General features: G+C 43.8%; 2 protein-coding genes across 4 annotated transcripts in view; one reads left to right on the top strand and one right to left on the bottom strand.

Moving 5' to 3' along the window:
• Positions 1-1,867: 1,867 nt before the first annotated feature.
• Positions 1,868-4,996, top strand: LOC142992652 (perforin-1-like). Its single transcript, XM_076143154.1, has 5 exons — positions 1,868-1,941; positions 2,391-2,964; positions 3,058-3,196; positions 3,299-3,513; positions 3,781-4,996. Exons 2-5 carry the CDS (start codon positions 2,432-2,434, stop codon positions 4,658-4,660), a joined length of 1,767 nt encoding a protein of 588 aa, XP_075999269.1. The 5' UTR covers positions 1,868-1,941; positions 2,391-2,431; the 3' UTR covers positions 4,661-4,996.
• Positions 4,997-5,153: 157 nt separating this feature from the next.
• The window catches only part of LOC142992585 (uncharacterized), a 21,595-nt gene continuing 5,888 nt past the window's right edge, over positions 5,154-20,860 (bottom strand). The window contains exons 2-32 of one of the 3 annotated variants that reach the window (XM_076143069.1): positions 20,530-20,812; positions 18,962-19,009; positions 18,726-18,755; positions 18,581-18,637; positions 18,463-18,495; positions 18,108-18,182; positions 17,841-17,972; positions 17,381-17,410; positions 16,926-16,970; positions 16,360-16,401; positions 13,054-13,107; positions 12,849-12,890; positions 12,470-12,502; positions 12,324-12,356; positions 12,125-12,169; positions 11,764-11,796; positions 10,801-10,863; positions 10,635-10,682; positions 10,487-10,507; positions 9,821-9,874; positions 9,677-9,715; positions 8,778-8,813; positions 8,642-8,701; positions 8,291-8,335; positions 7,715-7,756; positions 7,490-7,549; positions 6,982-7,056; positions 6,741-6,773; positions 6,507-6,545; positions 6,064-6,120; positions 5,154-5,504 (exon numbers count right to left, since the gene is read on the bottom strand). In XM_076143069.1, coding sequence (XP_075999184.1) covers positions 5,500-5,504; positions 6,064-6,120; positions 6,507-6,545; positions 6,741-6,773; positions 6,982-7,056; positions 7,490-7,549; positions 7,715-7,756; positions 8,291-8,335; positions 8,642-8,701; positions 8,778-8,813; positions 9,677-9,715; positions 9,821-9,874; positions 10,487-10,507; positions 10,635-10,682; positions 10,801-10,863; positions 11,764-11,796; positions 12,125-12,169; positions 12,324-12,356; positions 12,470-12,502; positions 12,849-12,890; positions 13,054-13,107; positions 16,360-16,401; positions 16,926-16,970; positions 17,381-17,410; positions 17,841-17,972; positions 18,108-18,182; positions 18,463-18,495; positions 18,581-18,637; positions 18,726-18,755; positions 18,962-19,009; positions 20,530-20,596 — 1,476 coding nt within the window. In that variant the 5' untranslated portion in view covers positions 20,597-20,812 and the 3' untranslated portion in view covers positions 5,154-5,499. Of the gene's footprint in view, positions 5,505-6,063; positions 6,121-6,506; positions 6,546-6,740; positions 6,774-6,981; positions 7,057-7,489; positions 7,550-7,714; positions 7,757-8,290; positions 8,336-8,641; positions 8,702-8,777; positions 8,814-9,676; positions 9,716-9,820; positions 9,875-10,471; positions 10,508-10,634; positions 10,683-10,800; positions 10,864-11,763; positions 11,797-12,124; positions 12,170-12,323; positions 12,357-12,469; positions 12,503-12,848; positions 12,891-13,053; positions 13,108-16,359; positions 16,402-16,925; positions 16,971-17,380; positions 17,411-17,840; positions 17,973-18,107; positions 18,183-18,462; positions 18,496-18,580; positions 18,638-18,725; positions 18,756-18,961; positions 19,010-20,529; positions 20,813-20,860 lie in introns of all 3 variants that reach the window. The other 2 variants (XM_076143070.1, XM_076143071.1) reach the window with 2 other exon arrangements.

Here is a 20,860-nt window from a genome sequence, read left to right as displayed (position 1 = left end):
GATAAACGGCACTGAGTTGAAAGCAGACATTCTAATATGGAAAATATTTATCTCACCTTTTATGGAAAAAGTATGCAAGGTGTTAATGAAAATAAATGTAAGAATCGGCTTCTTGACAATAATTCTGTGCAATGTCACAATTTAAGACAGTCAAAGAGTAGTCTATTCGCCTGGATTAAAAAATCAAATATCTGTAATGTCCACGTTTTTGTTCATGACATACTATGCAGTACTTTGAGTGCATTTTCTTGTTTATGTTACTGTATTATTTAGTTTTAAATATGGCCCAAATATTATATTTTGAAAGCCAACTCGCCGGATTTCCTGTAAGTGTCTGACTGATTGTTGGTGGTTTGATGCCGGTCGTTTATTCTAGGCACCGACTGTACATGCCGACAGTATACTGTAGCTGCATTCAGTGCGCTCAGAAATATTGTATTTATCAATTGTGCGCATACAGAAAGTGTAAACACTGACAAGTTACTGGTTAACACAAATGCAACACATTGAAACTCTCATAATTCATTAATATTACTCTGCGATTTTTATTGCAGAGAACATAACAATGCCAGCAGCAATACTGAAATGGTATAACACACCGGGTTGACATAAAATTGTCCAATACATTTGTAACATATTTGTGATCTATTGTGACCTGTTATGAGGGAGTTAAAAGAAGGTCTAAAACTGAAAGCTCCATGACTTAAAACCCTACATGGACGCAATAAGAAAGATTCCAATTCCTTGTGAAGGGTCATATCTAGTGGTGCTCAATACACTCGTGTTTAAATGACATTTGTTTTGAGTGGCATGTCGTCACAGGGCCCACCATTTAGTTGCACCCCTGCTGGAAATGATCGATTATTCACACTGAATAACACATGTGAGGAACTGGACAAGAGCCAGGACAGATAACCACATAGTCACTTTAAATTATTTACTATGAGAGTCTGCTCCCTGAGAGCTGCTTGGACATGCACAGATTGGTTGATAAAATTTCAGTGCTTTGCTCTAATCTTTGCTCTGTGCTGCAACACAAGATGACACCCATTGATTAAAGGGTCAATTTTGTAAATTATTGATGTCTGAAAGTGCTTGGATGCACTGGCAACACTTATTTAAGGCTGCCTGTGCTTGAGAGGGGAAGTTTACAAGGAGCACTTGAAAGCAGCAAGTGACGTGCTGTGCTCCTCTAATGGGAGAGGACTGATGGAGGAGGAGGAGGATGAATCACGCCAGCCCCACCTCTGCTCCTCCATGAGGCTCTGACCTCAGCCAAACCTGCGTGGGATGGTGCAATTAGATAGATAGATAGATAGATAGATAGATAGATAGATAGATAGATAGATAGATAGATAGATAGATGGATGGATGGATGGATGGATGGATGGATGGATGGATGGATGGATGGATGGATGGATGGATGGATGGATGGATGGATGATAGATAGATAGATAGATAGATAGATAGATAGATAGATAGATAGATAGATAGATAGATAGATAGATAGATAGATGTGAACCTATTCTGTAATTATTGATTTATCAACCACACCTGTATTTATTTGAAAGACATTCTGTAAACTTAGTAACATATCAATCTGCATATCTCTGTGCTGCAGCGTGGCCACATTTAACACCACCACTTCAGATAAATTGGTCTTGTGGTGTCTGGTTAGTATTTGACTGGAAATCCTCCCTCACAGAAACTTCGCTTTAACCTGTGAGTTACTCATGCAACACCCCCCCCCCCCCCCCCTCGCCACCAGTTCCTGAGTTTGAAACTGCCAAACCACTTTTTCCCCTGTTCTTGTGAAGACCACTGTCACCTCACCCACCCCCCACCCCCGCCCCCCCCACCACCACCTCCTCTCATCCACTGCTAAAAGCACCAACATATAAGCTCACACTCACACATGCTGCACGAACAGGCACGGTGAAGGTATGTAAGAATGATTTGCTTGTATTCAAATCGCCCTTTTGCTGCGTTTGAATGCGACTGCTTCCTTGTCACGCAACCTCCTGTGGGACATTTTCCATGGGGTTCACCTTTAATTATTCAGCATTTGGAAATAAAGGTTTGATTTATGTTACCTCGGGGAAGTGCACAGCTTATTACAGCCAAGTACTGGGCTATTGTATGGACTGTAATTTTGTGCCACAGGACATTATAAAGAGTCTGTGTGGCCCCCTCACCCTGTTCATATGTAAGTCAGGAACCACACGACTATATGCAGTGGATATTAGGGTTAATTACTAATCAAATGTTTTATAGAGTGTTTCAATTGAAATGCTTAATGTTTCATTTCACCTTTCACAACATTCTGTGAAGACCAGTTCTGTATTTGACCAGAGATTATGGTTGTTAAAGCTAAAATGTCTCTGTTTTAGGGATAAAGCATCAGTTTGGATCCATCCCGTCACACACCAACATGTTTCTACTGAACGCTTGCGTGTGTGTCGGCTTCGTGCTCTCCCTCCCTCCGCCTACGCATCAGTCGTGCACGGTCGGGACGCCAGGCCAGTGCAAAAGTGCTGAATTTGCTCCGGGCACCAACCTGGCAGGGGAGGGATTCGACATCACCCAGATGAAACGCAAAGGAGCCTATGTGATCGACATGAACCTGTGGAAAAACAAGGACAACACATGCAGGATGTGTGCCAACCCCTTTGCAGAGGGCAAAATGCAGAAGATCCCCCTGTCCGTGGTGGACTGGAGACCAAACCAGGCCTGCACCATGAAAGTGTCCAGTACACTCCACAGATCCAGCGAGTCTCTCGTCAGCTCCAGCAGCTCCTCGGTGGAAAACAACTGGAAGGTCGATCTGAATGTTGATTTGGTAAAAAGAGGCGGATCATTGATGCTTGCTGGCACTCATTCTAACCTGGCCGAATACTCAATGGAGAAAACAAAGAATGACAAGTTCAGCTTCACCAGCCAGAGCATGATCTGCCAGTTCTACAGGTAAGCAGATCATACTCGTGAAAATAAATGTAATAAAACTCTTGTTTCATCTTCCTCTCATCTTCTTCTCTGCCCCGTTCCTCACTGGAACAGCTACAGATTGTCCAGCAGTCCCAAGATACACAGGGAATTCAAGAAGGCATTGAGCAAACTTCCCAAAACCTACAGTCCTGAAAACAAACAACGATTTTACAAACTGATTGACAACTTTGGCACCCATTACATCACCAAGGTGAACAAAAAGTGCAGTGACGTGTGTGTGTGTGTGTGTGTGTGTGTGTAATGCTGTAGCAGCCATATGTGAGGTGTTACAACATGTCTTCTGTGTTTCCAGGTGAATTTAGGAGGAAGTGTTAAGTCTGTGACCAGCATCAAGCAGTGCCAGGCCAGTCTGCAGGGCCTCAGTGTAGAGGATGTGCAGATGTGCCTGGAGGTGGAGGCATCTGCCACCATCGGTGCCAGCAGCTTGAAGGCTGAAGTGAAACACTGCAACAAAGACATGAGCAAGACAGAGAGCAAGTTGTCCTTCTCCAGCCTCTTCAATGACAGGTAGAGGAGCCATCCTCCCTACACAGAGATCTGTAACATTTAGGTCCAAACAATGAGACTGACATTGTCTGTGCCATTCACGTATCAGCTCCATAAGCTTTTCAAGGGATTACTGTGGATCCATGTTGCTATTTATGCAACAACGAAATGCCAATTATCTCCAGAAAATTCATGAAATTGCCAGAGTCTCACTGTAACTTCCATTTGTTGGCTTGTTGTCTTACTGATTAACCCTCAAAACCACACTGCACCTTCTCTCCACTGCAGATTCACAGAAATAAAGGGAGGCCACACCACAGAGCCCGAGCTTCTCTTCTCAGCTGACAAAGACCCATCCGCCTACAAAGACTGGCTGAACTCTCTCTCACAGAGTCCAGACGTCGTCTCAAACTCCCTGATCGCCCTGCACGAGTTACTCCCCACCAACACGCCTGCGCGCAAAAACCTGCGCTCAGCCATCAGCCATTACATTCTGGAGAAAGCTTTGTGGAGGAACTGCAGCAACGCCTGCCAGGTAGGCGTCAAGAGCAAAGAAGGGGAATCCTGCGTTTGCCAGTGTCACAATGAACCCGGCGTTAATGCAGACTGCTGCCCCACCCAAAAGGGCATGGCCCGGGTCGTCATTATCGTGCAATGGGCAAAGGGCCTGTGGGGCGACCATACCACCGGCACGGACGGCTACGTGAAGGTCTTCTTCAACGGGCAGGTGCAGAGACGCACCCAGGTCATTTACAACAACAACGACCCGCACTGGGGCATGACTTTCGACCTGGGCCCCCAAAATCTGTCAGCGGGGAAAACAGTGAGATTTGAGGTATGGGATGAGGACAACAAGTGGGACGACGACCTGCTGGGGGAATGTAAGAGAGACCTGACAGCCGGGGTGAGAGAAGATATCTGCGCTCTCCAGCATGGCCAGCTTTACTTCAAATGGGAGGTGACGTGTGCACCCAGTCTGCGCGGAGTGGCGTGTATGGACTACAAACCGTCACCCATGAGTCAGAGCCTGAAGCAGGCGTTCACGTCCCGCCATTCACACCCGGTTCCAAAGGCCATCCTGGTGTCTATGGGCGTGTTTGTGGAGGAACCGAACTCGCCGAGCAACCAGAGTCTTACTGCTGAGAATCAGAAGTATGATGGGATGTGATGAAATCAGGCAACCAATCAGGAATCAGGCAACTGTAGGGAGGCTTAGTGATGGTTTATGCTGTACATGTTTGTTTGGTAATCAGGATTTCAGCAGCTTCTCAAGTGACAAATGCTTCTGTTAAACTGTCACATACGTATTAACGCTCGTTTACGACTGTGTTCATTAGGTACATGAGTGCTTTTTATAGTATTTTAAGTATTATTATTTACAAAGGCTTTATTTTAGTAGACTTTATTAACCACATGTATTAAACAGGTCATTCTCTCTGTGCTTCATAAATTATTTCCATGTGAATTTCAGATGTTGATGTTAATAAAACGTAGCATATTGTGACTCTTTTCACGCTTCGCCTCATTTTAGTTTTGCTTGTGGAGCGTGAAAGGAAGTGGTGCAACTTCCTGTGCACGGATGAGGTTGCTGATGATGTCATTAAAAAGAACAATGTGTCCAGGTAAACAGAAAGAGTTCTGAGTCGGAGGCTTTCGTTCAGCGTTATTTGACACTTCATTTATTGTCTTATTGTGACAAAACAGTAAGTTCAACCTTTTTAATAATATTTATTTCTCTACATAGAGCGTCGGCAGGATGAGACTGGCAGGTTTGTTGGAGGGGGTCAACACACACAGACAAACAGACAGGGGGAGGGGAACACATCTCCAGTAACAGACAGTAAAAGACAATGAGGTTAATAAAACACAAAGAGACAAACTGTGACACAACTGTGACAAAATGTGAGTGAAACACGACGACAAAACAAAGAAGAAGCTTCGAAGACACACTGAACACATTACGGAGAGACACAAGGGTCCTCTTGAGGTCGTCCGGGTTCTTCTGATTTAGCCTGGAGACACAGAGAGAGAGAGAGAGTGAGACAGAATGAGAGTGAGACAGAATGAGAGAGAGAGAGAGAGAGAGAGAGAGAGAGAGAGAGAGAGAGAAAGAGAGAGAGAGTGAGACAGAATGAGAGTGAGACAGAATGAGAGTGAGTGAGAGAGAGAGAGAGAGAGAGAGAGAGAGAGAATGACGTCAATTTTAACACATTTAGTCTGAAATTCAGCCTTGAGCTCTTGTTAAAGTCTTTAATTCAGATTTTCAGGTTAGTAATTTTCAAAGCCTTTGCCAAAATCCACTTTTGCACTCCCTTGGTGAGACTTTGCAGTGCAGCATGAGTGAAAACAGGCCATTTCTAAGCACAGTTTCTCAATAACAGACCAGAGCCTTGCAACTACAACCCACAGAGATGAAGAGATGAAAATGAACACACCAAACCTTCCCTCACTGGATCAGAGAAACACATTTGGCTTTATCATCAATCCTGACAGCGTGAAATTCCAATTCAAAGGTCCAAATATTAGGTTATCCAGTCCATTAACAAGCCATAAACCTTCCTCTGCTCTCACCTTTCAATCCGTTTCCAAGGGCACCGTTCACTCCGGTGTATTTACCCCCCTGCTCTCCTGTGAGAAAACATCAAACCACGTCCAGATTACAATCTGCTCGGGGCCGATGATGCTTTTTATCTGAAGATCTAGCTGCCCTACAGATGGTAAGGTTCTAATCTTCACCCATAACGTCTGCAGAGTTGCTACATTCTCAGTTAAAAAACACCACGACAATAAAAAACACTGCAGTCAGACTTTACTGAGGATACAATCTGCATGATGTGTGACAGCAGATAAAACGTTATTTTTAGACGCTGACATTGCGGCACAGCAGAATGTGCAGTACACTTTGTACAACAATGGTGATATTAGGCAAGCAGATGTGACAAATAGGCCAATAGAAAGAGCACAGTCAGTGGAAGTGGCTTGTGAAGGGGGAAGTCGGGCTGTTTGCTGCTTACCAAAGGCATCCTGAGCCGCGGCGAGCTGTGCATTATAACCTGAACAAACAAGGAGAGAGAGCTTCAGTTTCATCCTCCTTATGTTATTTACACTGCAGGAATGTCGTGTTCGGATCCCAAATGTGTGTTCACTCTTAAACAAAAAGAATTTAGGGGTGTATGGGCCTTCTGGATGACACAGGAGTCAAGAGTCTTGTGCATGGTGTGCAAAGGATTCCAATGTATGCAAATCACCTGTTTGCTGAGCTCCATATCCTGCTCCACCTGCTGAAACGAGACAAAACACACAGACGCTTAGACTGCAACAGAAGCTGTGATATGGGAGACGCACACTCAACACACCAAAACAGCCCTGTTGTTTTAAGCAGAACAGCCCAACGTGACCAAAGAGACAGGCGGCAGAGTGTGAAGTTTCCATCACACACACACACAGCTTTTCTCACATCTACACTCACACGCAGAGACTTATTCTCACCATATTTATCAGCGGTTTTGGCGCTATCAGCTGTGAGGCTGAGCTGCTGAGCGCCGTAGGGGAGGCCACCATCACCTGGGGGGACAAGAGGAGCACATCTGTATGAGTTTAACTGGTGTGATACCAGTGATGTGACACACACACACACACACACACACACACACACACACACACACACACACACACACACACACGCGCGCACACACACACAAACACAAAGCAAAGGATCATCTTTGTTTTCACTTCACAAATTATACAATCTGAACAAAGTGACTACTCTTCCATTAGGATGCAAATAAGTAATTTCGATGAATTACCCCACGATTGTAAACCACATTCATTCTAAACACAAAATCTTGTATTCATAGGTGCGCCACACACACACACACAGACACACGGACACACGGACACACACACATACACACACACACACACACACAGACACACACACACACACACACACACACACACACACACGGGGATGCAAAAACACAGGTGCATCTCTGACCTTCCAGTCCAGTCGGAATCACAGGGGCACCTGCGTAAGGAAGCTGTGCGGCTCCTCCAGCTGCAGGAGAAACATCACAGGTGTTCACTGAATCATCGCTCCTCTGGGCTCGTTTGTGCCTGATCAGCGACTGTTCGGCTGTGACTCATGCACGAGGAGCCGTGTCAACAGAGGCCCTGACTAACACTGTGACAGAGACTATGGGTTCGTATCAGAGACACTTACCAAATTTACCGCCAGCTGCGTCTAGCCCTGCGCCAAGTGGTCCTGAAACAAGACTGGTAGCTTTAATTAAAGAACTTGAAGGTACAATAGCAACCAGACTCCCTTCACCCTTGATTCTTGTTTCCCTTCCTGTCACAAAATCAAAACTATGAGATAATCTAAGAACAATTTAAACCATTATGGAGCCTGACGCCTTGCATGCTGGGAAATATTTCAGTCCAGCCATGTTTGATCTCTACTTTAACTCACTTGTGTGCTCTGTCTACCGGTTTGTGTTCTGTCTCTATAGTTTGACTTCATTTGGTCAAATTAGAGACAAGAACAGACTCATCATTGAAATAACACCGACCTATGTCAGATATGTTACTTTCTTTAAATGTAGCCATGGTAACAATGGTATTGATGGACCACAAAACGCAGCAGATTGTTGGTGTTGCTCGGGTGTCATCAGAAGCAGCTGAGAATAGCTCTGTCTATGGTTGAACTTGAGAACATTCGATCATTTTGCATAACAAAGCTTCCCCCGTGTTGGGTTCTGGTGTTGGGCAGAGAAAGGTGACTGTGCTCCGCTCTTACCATACGCTCCCTGGATCTGTCCCGCGTAGCCTCCTGCGCCGAGAGCTGTGCCGAGATCACATAAACACAAACCTGCAGGTCAGAACTGAACCACGGCAAACACATTTCAAGCTGAAATGGTGGGGAAAGAAGCTAGAGGAGGATGAAGCCATAAACCACCAGATGGTTTCTATGAACAAGAGACAATAGCTACACCCAGTGGATGAAGCGGCACACTGGACATGTTTGGCAGCGAGTGGACGTCCCTGTTTGCTCAGCTGTCAGAGATCGCAGGTTAAGCGTCTATGGGTTAGTGCTGTCACCTGTTACGGGGTTTTAGCAGGTTAAGCTGGAACTCCCCAAAATTGTTACCTTGACTCTTCCCTGCTTTGTTCGCAGCACCATCAGCTAACTCTGCAGGGTAACCAAGCCCTGAAACATAACTCTAATTAGCTTTATAATGATGTGTGTGTGTGAGGCGTGAACTCTAAGTGTGCTGAACACTCACCCGCTCCGTAGCCATCACTGTAACCGTTCCCATAACCTGTGGAGAGGAGGGTCTATGTGTTAAAATGGCAGAAGTACACCAAGTAACATGAGAGTGGGTTGCATGAGCTCAGTCAGTAGAAGAAGTCAGTAGATGGTTATGTTTATACCTTTTTCAAATGCCCACACTTTCCCTGTTTACATGAGCAACTCGCTGTTAATCGTATAAAAACGGGAAACCGGCACAGGAATTCTGTGCCTTCTGTGTGTTTTTAACTGGAAAACTTGCTTCTCACTCATCTCCATGGAGAGAAACCAAAGAGCTTGAGAGGGAAAATCTGCCCAAACTAACTTTGACACCTGAACGCGGTGGATGAGGCGGCCATGCCTGCTGAGGATGAGGTTTATAAATCATGCTGGAAGCAAGACTCCACCAAATGAATAGGCAGAGAGGGAATACTGCTGCCTTTAGAGTCTCACATTCCCCCAATAAACATGATATGTTGCATAATCAGAGGATGCAGCGAGATCGGCAGGTGAGGAAATGCACACAGAGGTAGAATCTCTCTGACCTCATCGATTCATAATTACATAATCTGTATCTGTTACTCAGTCAGCTCACATTGAGTCCAGTCTCATCCTGAAGTCTCAACATGACGTCTGGGGAAACAAACTATCAGATGTAATCAGAATAAATTATCAAACACTGATGCAGCGGAGCTAGAGATGTTAGGACAGTGTTGTAAGTGGGGGATAAGCGAGTCGCAGCCCTTTTTGAAACCGTATGAGTTCTCTGTCTCTTCAAACCGTCAGTCGCAAGTGTACGGAGTGTCTATGACACTAAACAGACATTTCAGCTGCCTTGAACTGCGGTTTGTGATGTGTGTGGTTGACAGGACAGGATGGACAGATGTCTCTTACCAGCAGCCAGTGCCTTTGCAGCAGCAGCAGCATCTCCACCTACAGTAACACGACAACAAAGACAGATACAAAGCATCGGCCCGTCACAACCGGATATTATTGCGGGCATTGAGTGTGTGTTCTTGCGAAAGTCCTCAACCTTACCATAGCCATTGCCTCCAATAGCACCCAGGTATCCAGTGACTCCATCACCATAACCTGGCAAAACCACAATTGAAACAAATAATTCAATGTTTTGCATTTGTTGACTAAGAGAGACAGAGGGAGACAAATATGAGTCACGACTGTAGAATAACAACAAGGATTTGATTTCCATGCAGAGTGAAGAAGGAGAAAGAGGAAGGAGGCAATGACTCACGTGTTTGTGACTGCTTTTTAGTTTACAATCTCTGAAGAATATAATCTATTATTTAGTTCAGAAAGGGAGATTTTGTTGCAGCTGTTTCTGTGACCTCAAAAGCAAAGAGAAGGTGAACTTCAATCTGCAACAGGCACAAGCAAATCATTGGTTTACAAGGCAAAGCAGGAGTAAAAGCTGAACCGGATGAGATTTGAATCCTTGCCTTAATTAACCTTCTGCACACAGTGTAAATTAACATGTCCTTTTTTTTTTTTTTGTCTGTGCTTCCATTTAAGTTTATATGTCTGCAGGGGGGGAACAGCAGGGAGCCATTGGGGAGCCATTAAGAAGCCAAAGCAGAAGCAGAAAGTGTTTTAGAAAAGGTCAAAGAAAGGCCACAATTAGCCTCAGGACAGATTATTCCAGAGCTTCACCAGCGGACTTGCCTATCGCACCTTGGGGATACCCACCCTGTCCAAGAGCGGCAGCAGCTGGAATTTATTTGGAGGAGAGAGTCAGAGAGTCAGAGAGTTGGGACATTGCTCAAAAGGAAAATTAAGTCATGAAACACTCAATAAAACAAAGTAATAATAATGGGAGGAAAATGTGCACGGTTACCACTGAGTTTGCCAGCAGCACCACCCAGGTACGCGCCATGTCCCAAAGCTGTGGGCGATGGAGGGGAGAAGGTTACCACAGACGGGTTAAAGCAACATCAACACCCTCCATCTTTGATGACAGCCTGCTTGTTTTCCTTTTGCAATCTGTCAGAGTGCTGTTTTACCTGCTCCGTAGCCCCCAGCGCCCAGGCCGGCTCCCAGATAGTTCCCTGCTCCGCCGAGGTAGCCTGGGAAGGAAAAGCAGCTGTGACTGGCTGCTGCCCACACACACGAGTCCTAAACTCAGTGTAATGTGATGTGCTGCTAACGTTTATGGAGGAAAGTAGTGCATTAAACAGAGAATCAGTATGATGAAAACGAGGAGTCGCTTATCAAATCAAACTCCTCCACCTTTAGAGGGTCAGTATTTAACACTTGTTAGCTGTCTGTCTGGAGTTAGAGAGTTAAAACAGGTTGGCAGATGTTGTGTTAAAGTTCTGATACATGGTGTGATCAGACAGTGTTGGTTTGTGATTGTGTTTGGCTGCTTTCATTCAAACAAAACAATGAGCTCATGGGTCATCACGAAGACCCAAGCTTTCAAACCAGACCATTATGCAAAGAAAACCACACCTGCTGAGGTTAACCAGCCAGCATTCATGTCTGCTCAGGTCAAGGTGTGTTCTTTCAAAAAGAAGCTATAAGCTCCCACAGATCAAGATCCATCATGTTAGCACACGTTACCACACAGCATAAACTACAGCGTGTACAACAACAGCAGCATAGGAGGGACCGCCTTTTGCTCCCATGTGTTCAGCAAAGGCATTAAACTAATGATTCTGTCAACATTAGGAGCACGATCAATTTGCTTGTAATTGATAATTAAGCTCCTGTGAGTCAACATAGACTACTTTCAGCTGCACCAGTCCGCTAAAAACAGACACTGATTCACCCGGTCATTCCTGCAGAATACAGAGAAGATCATACGTATGTGCAGATTTGAACATGCAGTACCGGTCAGTCTGACCCTCCAGGTGCTGGACAAGAACTCAAAGATCAGACTTGCTGATAATTCAACAAGTGAAGACCAGAATATGCAACCCTTGCTTGAGTATTAGAGGCTTGGTGGAAGACTAGCAGGTGCTTACCATTGCTGTTAGCAGCTGAGGGCCCTGTGACACCTGGACCATAACACAGAGACCAAGATTATTCAATGATAATAATGTCCTACATATTTAATAGTCAGGGAGACTCGTGAATGTGATTTTTTGTATCATGCTCAGTGATATTTGCAGCATGCCAAAATGCTTTGATCATTTGTATCATTTCTCATGCAAGAAGCAGTTTACAACTGATTCCTGGTGAATCCTACCACACACACCTGAACTCTGACTGTTACCCTCTTCAAGGATCTGTCAGATGCTTTATTCTCACAATAATAAAGCCTGACTGACTGCGGTGATACTCGATCCATGCAAAGATGAAGTCACACAAGGCAGGAGAATTTACCATTTCTACTTCCTCCACTGATCACTCCAGCTGCTGGAACATGACCTGGAGATCACAACTATCAAGAATCACCACAAAGCCTTAACTTCAACAGTTTCTCCCCAAATGATTACAAAATGTTAAGATTTACAGGGTAAGAATAATTTTGTGCTGACATAATCCCAAGAGACGAGCGATAGTTTACCGCTACCATCCTCACCATTGTTCTGAAGTTCAGCTCCATAACTATATCCTGGAGACAACAGTGATGGACTTTCTCAGATGACAATGCATCATTGATAATACAATAAAAGACATGCAGCCTGTTTGATTGGCTAGATAAGGAATAGAGCATAATTGATTTACCATTGATTCTAGGAGCCACGTACCCTGCTGCACCTGGACACGTACATAAGAACCAGAGTTAAGTACTGCAGACTATGAAGTAGATCAGAAGATGATGGGTAGCCATGTTCTCTCTTCCATACCTGAACTTTGTAGTGCTAAACTGATCCATAACATACATGCAGGACGCTGTTTACTACGACACACCTAGAATGTCCTGATCTGTCACAAAGGCTTCATCCTCACAGTGACTGAGGCCCAGTGATCACTTTAATTAAATGAGTAATACATTGTTAAATAATGATAATAATAATAATTATAATGAAACAGTCCAACAAGCATGCATGCAAAGGACACGACACAACATGCTGACAAACACACATCTAGGGAGATGATTTACCATTTCTAGTACCACTGGTCACTCCAGCTCCATTAGCAAATCCTGAAGACAACAGTAAACAGTCAGTAGATCGGTTCATATAATGTGTCTAAAGTCATTGCAAACATCTCCATCTGCACCGTAATGTGTGTTCTCCACTCACACATATTGTTACATTCTCTGTCGCATAGATTAAAGATGTAGATATAGTGAAATAGAGGTTTACCGTTGCCATTAACACCCTGTGCACCGAGAACATGACCAGCTCCCAGGACAAGTCCTGCAGACCACAACAGTGATTATTCACAAACAAGCTCAGACACGACTCACAGTGGTAAATGTCTCCCCATGCTCAACATATCAGCTATGTATCAGGAAGAGAGGCATTGAAACACCGAGAAACCATCAAAACTGCTGTCCAAGGTTGGTTAGAAACATGGAAAATACCACAATATTACAGAGGTGAACCAAACAACACGTTGCTAATTTAGCACATTATCACTTGATACAAATGTAAATACCATCAAACATTAACAAAGGATATAAATTAGGAAGCTAACTCACTTAACCCTTGCAGGATTAGCAAGAAATATCAGAGCGTTTTTGGGTTTTATAACTAAGATGGCTGCCATCTGCTAACCAGGCTAACTTTGCAGAAGAGAGCTGTTCCTCTTACGATGAACATTGGTGAGGGTGTCTTACTCAAAAACAGCAATTCTTAGAGCGTAATAATAAAGACTTAAACGAGATCACCTCCGGCATTAAAGAATTGGCCAAATAATCAGGGAATTCATAGTTTAACATTTGTATTTGTAGTTATCAACAGTTTGATTGAAAGGGAAGCCAATGAGACAAATACACACTCTGCCTGCAGAATTAGACACCATGTATGTGCAAAGAGATCACATACATCCAGAAAGACATTTAGATGGAGATAAAAGTCACATTTACCCGTATGTGCTGGCTGGGTTTTCCTCCCAGTCTGCAATGGAATATCGAGAGCTTTTGGCATTTTGACTTCAGGACTAATACCTGAAAGGTGTTTTGCGTCCTGGTGATTGGCAGCGTAACGCTGGGATTCCAGCCCAAGAGCTGACACAGAGTCTACATCTGGGCTCATTGGTCCATAGTTCACTATTCCTTTGACATAAAGAGTTGCAGGGCGGCTGGCACCTTGGCTTTGTGATAGAGACAGCTGATAGGCTTTCTCTGTCTGGGTTTGTGCTTTCACAGGCCCAAAATGTCTGTGTTCTTGAACAATGTGAAAATAAGGGCCTAGACTTTGGGTTCTATGTGCTCCAGAAGCCAATGCCTCATGGTGCCTCACTTCCAATCCATCCGTCATGTCACTGCCATGTCCATAGATCTGGGCTTGTTGCCTCTGATGAACAGATGCTAAGGCAGCACCCAGGGTTTTGCTCATGTCTTTCTCAACACCTTTCTGGTTTCTTAAACTTTCAGTTGCCAGCGCGGCTCCATAGGTACTTTGATGGACGGCAGGGCCATAGTGTTCAACTCCCTGTGGTTGTGAAACTGTGAAACTGTGTGTCTTACTCTGTTTATCAACAAGCATTGTAGGTCCAAGACTTGCTGCTCCCTGAGATGATGCAAGTACTGGGTTGAGGCTTTTGATTTGTACTGCAGGTGAGGTTTCAGCAGGTCTTAAACTTGTTTCTGCATGTCCCTGAGGAGCAACGGGACCCAGTATTCTGATTGGCATTACAGATCCAAGAGTTTGGATTCCATCTCCAACAGAGGGACCAAGTGGTCTTGTTTTCGGTCCCTTAAGATCCCGAACAGCTTGGGCAAGAGTGGCCCTGGCTGCAGCGGACAGACAGAGAAATATCATCATGCATTTAGGACTTCCAGGTGGCTCAGAGACGCAACTGCTCATCTGTATGCCAAAAACACACTTTGATGGCCAGTATAGCAGTAAATGCAATAGAACATCATCATCCACAGAAACAGTACTTACAAGTAAGTACTTTAAGACACAAAAGTGATGAGACAAACTCCATTATGGCCTGATATTATCCCTTTTACAAAGGACAGAATCATTGCCATAATTAGGGACTGAGACAACAAAAAGACACCAGATAAAGCCATGACAGCAAGACCAGTCACAATGGAAGAGCACGAGCATGAGAAATACTCCTCGTTGTGTAAGAGCACTGGCAATTACACAACAGCAAATGATGCCATAACGAATAGTTTGAATGGCATTGGTAAATCAGGAGACAAAGATGTCACCTGACAACATCAGTGGGTTTGTGAAGCCAACTGATGGAGAAATGACAGCCGTAAAAAAAAAACGACATAGACATCACAAACAAACACATAAACAAGAGATTGTCGGTGAAAAATTGACGCCACACATCAATAGTTCTTGCCAAATGTCATGGCAGCATGAAATTATCCACAAACGAGATCAATTCCATGAATCTCTACAGAGGACATAAAACTGAAGACCACAACGGTGACAACAGTTGTCCTTGACTCTAGCTTCATCAATAGATCAGAGGGAATAACATGTCACCTACTCGCCTGAAACAACGACAACAGTTGTTAGGCCAAGATGCTCACCTGAACATCCTCAGCACATCGTCCAATCTATGTCCAATATGCCCACCAGTCAAAATATTCCAATATAAACACAACAAATTCACATAATGTCATTCACAGTGGTTGTGTTATATGATTCATGCTTTGGAAGCTGTACATTGAAACAGACAGACGGCTCAGCGGGGAGGGATGCAGTCGCCTACAATGCAAAAAATATCCGTCCCAACAAAACACACAGCTGTTCATGATTTAGTACTGAAAGTGACTTCAGGAACTGCCTGAGGTCAGTGTGTATCGACTCTAAAAGCTGATTAATGTTAATGAGAAGACTGAATAGCTGTACTAATTAACACAAATAACCTCAATTTGTATTCACCTCATACGGTTTGTGGTATATAAAGCGAGAGATACATTTAGAAAAAAGACAAATTACCATTAAAAAAATACCAATTTGCTTTGAATCCTTTCAGTAGAATGGAGCAGAAAAGCAATTTAGGTGCCCAAATTATAAGAATAAGTGAGCAAATTCAAGACATGATTATGCAAAAGTTTGATGCAATTTGTGACATTTAGATTAGTTTTAACACTCAGCCGATTGATTTCAAGCTACAACACTTGTTCAGACAGATATTTTTTGCGCCCCTTATTTATGAGCCCATCACCTGCGGCACGACAACATCAATTACTCAATAGACATTAACACTCATTAACTCGGTCACCATGGTGATAAGGGCTAAGGTGCTCATGCCACATGCAACACAGACGAAACATTGACAGACACACAGACAGACAAAAGCACGTGGATCCCTCCTGTGCACACGAACACCTATGCAAAATATTAGAATGATGTGAATTCATGCAAGAACTCAACATCAGTGTATCAGAACACACACGTAGGACATGGACGAAGACACACACTGACAAACATGAACGCCACAAGATGCTGAGGTGGGGTTTTGTTTTTTTTTACCAGGCTTTGGTCCCTTTACTGCAGGATAGCGAAGTCCAAGTCCTAATGATGGCAGATAAGTGCACTGTCAGTGATATCATTCAACATGCTAATTGACAGAGAGACCCAAGCCAAGGTCACGGCCCAAACCAGGGTCACTGTGACCTTAAGAGACACGATAGAATTACAGGTCCGTGGTTAAATGCAGCTGAACAAATGATGAAATGAGAACAACTAAATTCTAAATGATCTCGGCAAATAGAAAGAAATAAGATGGATTTAAAGACTATATGAACAGATTTTCCACTGGGCAAATGTAAGGGATAGGAAGTGGGGGGGTTTACAGTCCTTACTCAGAGACTCTGCCTCAGACATGTGAAAGCCAGGACAGCCGTTTTACTGGGAATATGTTGAAAGTTTTGGTTTTTCACTATCACATTCTCTTCTGTGGAAACCATCCAGGTGAGATATTTGGACCTATTTGTTGTGAGAGCGATCGATTGAACATAAAGGAATTTCTCCTCCAGCATGTAAGATGAATGGAAGGAGTAATGGTTCCTGAAGGTAAGAGGTGATTGCTGACTTACCAGGTCGGACTGCAGGATAACCAAGTCCGGCCAAAGCTCCATATCCTGGTAACAAAACACAAAAGCCGTTTCAGAGGACATGAAGTGGATCTTAAATCAGACCAACACATTACAGCATTTCATGTGTTGAGCAGCAGTCTGCCTCATATATCACAGTCAGACACAGAGCACATTTATTACACACATACTGCACTGCCTCTTGTCTCCTATACCAGGTTGTGCGACTGTAACTCAGCTTCTTGGCATTTACTCTTGTTGTTCTCTCCAGACCAGATCTCTGCTTGTATTGTATGCAAATCTCATAGGTAAGTCGATTTGGATAAAAGCATCTGCCAAATGACTAAATGTGATGTAAATTGAAATGTAAATAAGCTGAGTGCTCTCAGAGGAGAGTCAATCATTGTCTGTATTCTCATTTGGGTAAACAGTGAGCAACAAACCAGGCAATCGCTTACCTGGCACGGTGCCAATGCCAGCTCCATACACTGGAACAACAACAAAAACATTTAAATTAAGATCAGATTGCTTTATTTCCGTTTATCTGTCAATATCTTTTGACATTGACCAAAATGTTTACAGTAAAGACTAAAACTAATCTAACATTCTTCCAGCAGCTCCTAGTGGTCACACCAAACAATACACAGCAATGGAATAATGGAACAACAGACTAACTGACTGTTTATCTCCTTTATAGCATTAAGACACTCTGAAAATTTCATGGAAATGTGGGGATTAGGTTTCAAATTCATTAATTGTCAAAGAAGAAGTGTTGGCCTTTGGTGCAGAACAAAGGTCAGAGGTCACAAAAACGCCCCCAGGACCAAAGTCAGGCATAAACAATCTGACCGGCCTACTGATGTCATCCTCCATCTGACACTTTCACTTCTCCAGTTCATCATGATGTTGCTGTCTTACCTCGCTTTCCTCCGTTACCCAGGCCCAGGCCCAGTCCATTGTTGAGTCCAGTTCCCATTGGCATTCCTGTTCCCATTCCTGTTCCCAGACCAGTGCCCAGACCAGTGCCCAGACCAGTGCCCAGACCAGTGCCTGAAATCACATTGCATATACAGTATTTAATCAAAAAGGTTTAATATTTTCCTTTCCTCCTCTTCATGTTGTCAACACATTTCAGTTGAGGCGATAAGAGGTCAAAGGAAGTCTTAGGAAGAGTGGGTTTGATACCATAGCCTGCCTGGGGTCCATATGCGCCTTGTTTCAGAACTGCTTTACCTCCTAATCCTAGAGATCTGTAGCCCCCTGTGGAAAGAAGTCATATAGTTATTACTGTGCACATACATTCAGTCAGAATTTAACAATGAGCCATATCATTATAAACATCTGAATGAATGTATAAAGTACTAGACGTTTCTATATTTGTATTCAGGCCAAAGCTCCTTATTTAGCTTTTCGGTTTTCCACGTTTGAGCCTTGATCATGCAGCGTAACCTGATCTTTATCTCTGAGACCTGCTTGTGTTACACAGGCTAAATAAAGCTGCAACATACTTTATATAAAGATTTGTCCTTAGGCGACTTACCAACACCAAGCTGAGCCCCTGGATAGCGTCCAACTGAGGGAGAGAAGAAGGAAACAAACAATCATGATTCATGTCCACTGAGGCTGACGTTCACTCTGTTCTCTCGAGGCTAACATACTTCCTGTCTTCATGGCTTTGCTGTACCGGTTCCCCAAAGCTCCAAGGGCGCCAACACCTGCAGACCATATTTCTAATTACACATACAGTACACAGCATTTCGATATTAGATTTAAGGGTTCATTCATGAAAATTGTGTCTCTGACCTGCAGGCTTCAACCCTCCGATCCCAACACCTGAGGAGGAGCCGACACATGAACACACACAGTATAAGGACATTTGCTGGTTGTTTCAAGGCCATAATATCACTAAAGCTTTATATGTAGTCTGATAAAATACTAGACTAGAATAAGTTAGTGTTCTTTGCCCGTAAGCTTTTATCCAGGCTCACATATGCATGCAGGAGGATGTTTAACGTGCTGAAACAAATGTTGGCTCATACCTCTGGCAGGCAGCACTCTGCCCCAGGAAACCCTCTGTGGTCTCACACCTGGAAAATCACCATGGAGAATGATGGTTATGAATGGATTGTACTGAGCTCTAACACTTGTAGTGAGTCAGTAGCTGGTAACAGAAGTCTGTTGAGGCTTTTTCAGTCGCCGCCTTTATTCGCTTCCATGTGAGCCTCACCGCACGTGTGCCACCCACCCTGCAGGCGGCGGCGGCACAGGCGAGGGGCTGCGGTTGCTGCTCTTGTGAATGTAAACTCAAATGTGACCGCGTCAAGCGGTTGGCGCTGGCTGCTGCACACAGAGTGGACCGCTGTGTTTGCCCCTGTGGGACTGGTGCAGGATCACTCTGGAGCCCGTCAGACTTCACTCTGGAGGGCGGGGAGAGAGTCTGGAGGCCTCATTCATTCTACTCCAAAGCCCCATCAGAATATAAACACTCGTTTGATGTATGTGGTATACATTTGTTGTTTAGGTTTAGGTTGAAATTGCTTTTTCTAAAACCCAACCTGAACTCTGTAATTGCTTCCTAAACAGCTTTATGAATTATACACATCGATGCTAAACTTTGCTTTCAAGCCTTAGCTACATATTTGTAATCCCTGCAAAGCAAATCCTGTGAGAAGCTGACAGGCGATAATCTGAGATGAATTCAATCTGGAAGTCCCGTTAGTGTTTGATGTGGTATTCAATCCTGAGTGGGCAGTGGGAGGAGAGACAAACAGATAACCATTGATGGAAATGAGACAAGGTGGAGCGACTGAGTGGAGCCTGATAGTTCTTCTCACGTCACCTCGTCAAATCTGGCCTCTATCTGCCACCTCCTTCATCCAGCGCTTTGATTCCTCCGTATTAGATCATATAAACGGCAGAGACTTGGCAGGGGCGGTGGCGCGGCGGCGAGCACCCACACCGTCCTCCCACTAAATCTCATACACACGGAATTTAACAAGTAGGCGAGAGCGAGTCAGTGAAGCTCATCCATCACTAGTTTGTCATGCGAGCACTTTGATCGCTGTGAAGTCGTCATCCAAAGTGACATAACATGAAGTCATGAGCGACAAGGATCATTTGGTTTAATACTATTAAGTCAAACATGTTACATAGTTTTATACTGGAATAAGATCATTAATTACAAAATAGAAACAATAAAGCAAAATGACCTGTTTAAGCTTAATGAACAAGACTGTACTTAACAATTGGATGAAAAGTAAAACAAATATTATTATAATTCATATTTTGTTGAATTTCACTTGATTTATTTATATTTATTATTTATCATTTTTCATCCTTATTGTTTCTTTTTCCCATCTCCTCTGTGGTAAACTGAAATTCTGATAATTTGCTAAAACAGATCATGTGATAAAAATAGATATAACAGAATACAATTTCATCAATCAATATCAATCAATAAATATTACAAAATAGCAACCTTGATTAAGTCATGAACTGAAGTAAATAAAGACTTTATACGACATCACTACAATGCTTTTTCTCGTTACTATCGGCCTTCGTCTCATTTTTCCTTCCTCATCATCTGTGTTGAACATGTTTCTCTTACCGCCTTGCAGAGTTTGCTCAGCCAACCACAGGACCAGCGAAGTCTGGAGAAGAACCCGAACCAGCATGTTGGAGCAGGCCGGACTCACGCAGCACAGCAGCACTGACAGGAAGCACAGAGACTGGATGGACGACTGGACAGACGGACAAATGGATGAACAGACTAGACACACACAGAAGAACAGCTGGACAGCCCTGTTGTGTGTGAGGATGTCTTATATATGGTTTTCTGTCTGATACACTCCCACCCCAACAGTCCTGCCCTCCGCACAGCAACTGGGCATCTGTACAAAACACACAAACGCACACACACACACAGACAGACACAAAAT

The sequence above is a fragment of the Genypterus blacodes genome, unplaced genomic scaffold, assembly GCF_046128005.1.
Source record: "Genypterus blacodes isolate CSIRO-AG114 ecotype Tasmania unplaced genomic scaffold, CSIRO-AGI_Gbla_v1 ptg000022l_1, whole genome shotgun sequence".
NCBI lineage: Eukaryota > Metazoa > Chordata > Actinopteri > Ophidiiformes > Ophidiidae > Genypterus > Genypterus blacodes.
The sequence above is the reverse complement of the archived record's forward strand: the minus strand, read 5'-3'. Positions and strand labels throughout refer to the sequence as shown.

Coding starts and splice junctions, on each gene's coding strand:
- LOC142992652 (XM_076143154.1), top strand. CDS start 2,432: ATGTTTCTACTGAACGCTTGCGTGTGTGTCGGCTTCGTGCTCTCCCTC. Junction 3,197..3,298: donor GCACCCATTACATCACCAAG/GTGAACAAAAAG, acceptor CTGTGTTTCCAG/GTGAATTTAGGAGGAAGTGT. Junction 3,514..3,780: donor TCCAGCCTCTTCAATGACAG/GTAGAGGAGCCA, acceptor TCTCCACTGCAG/ATTCACAGAAATAAAGGGAG.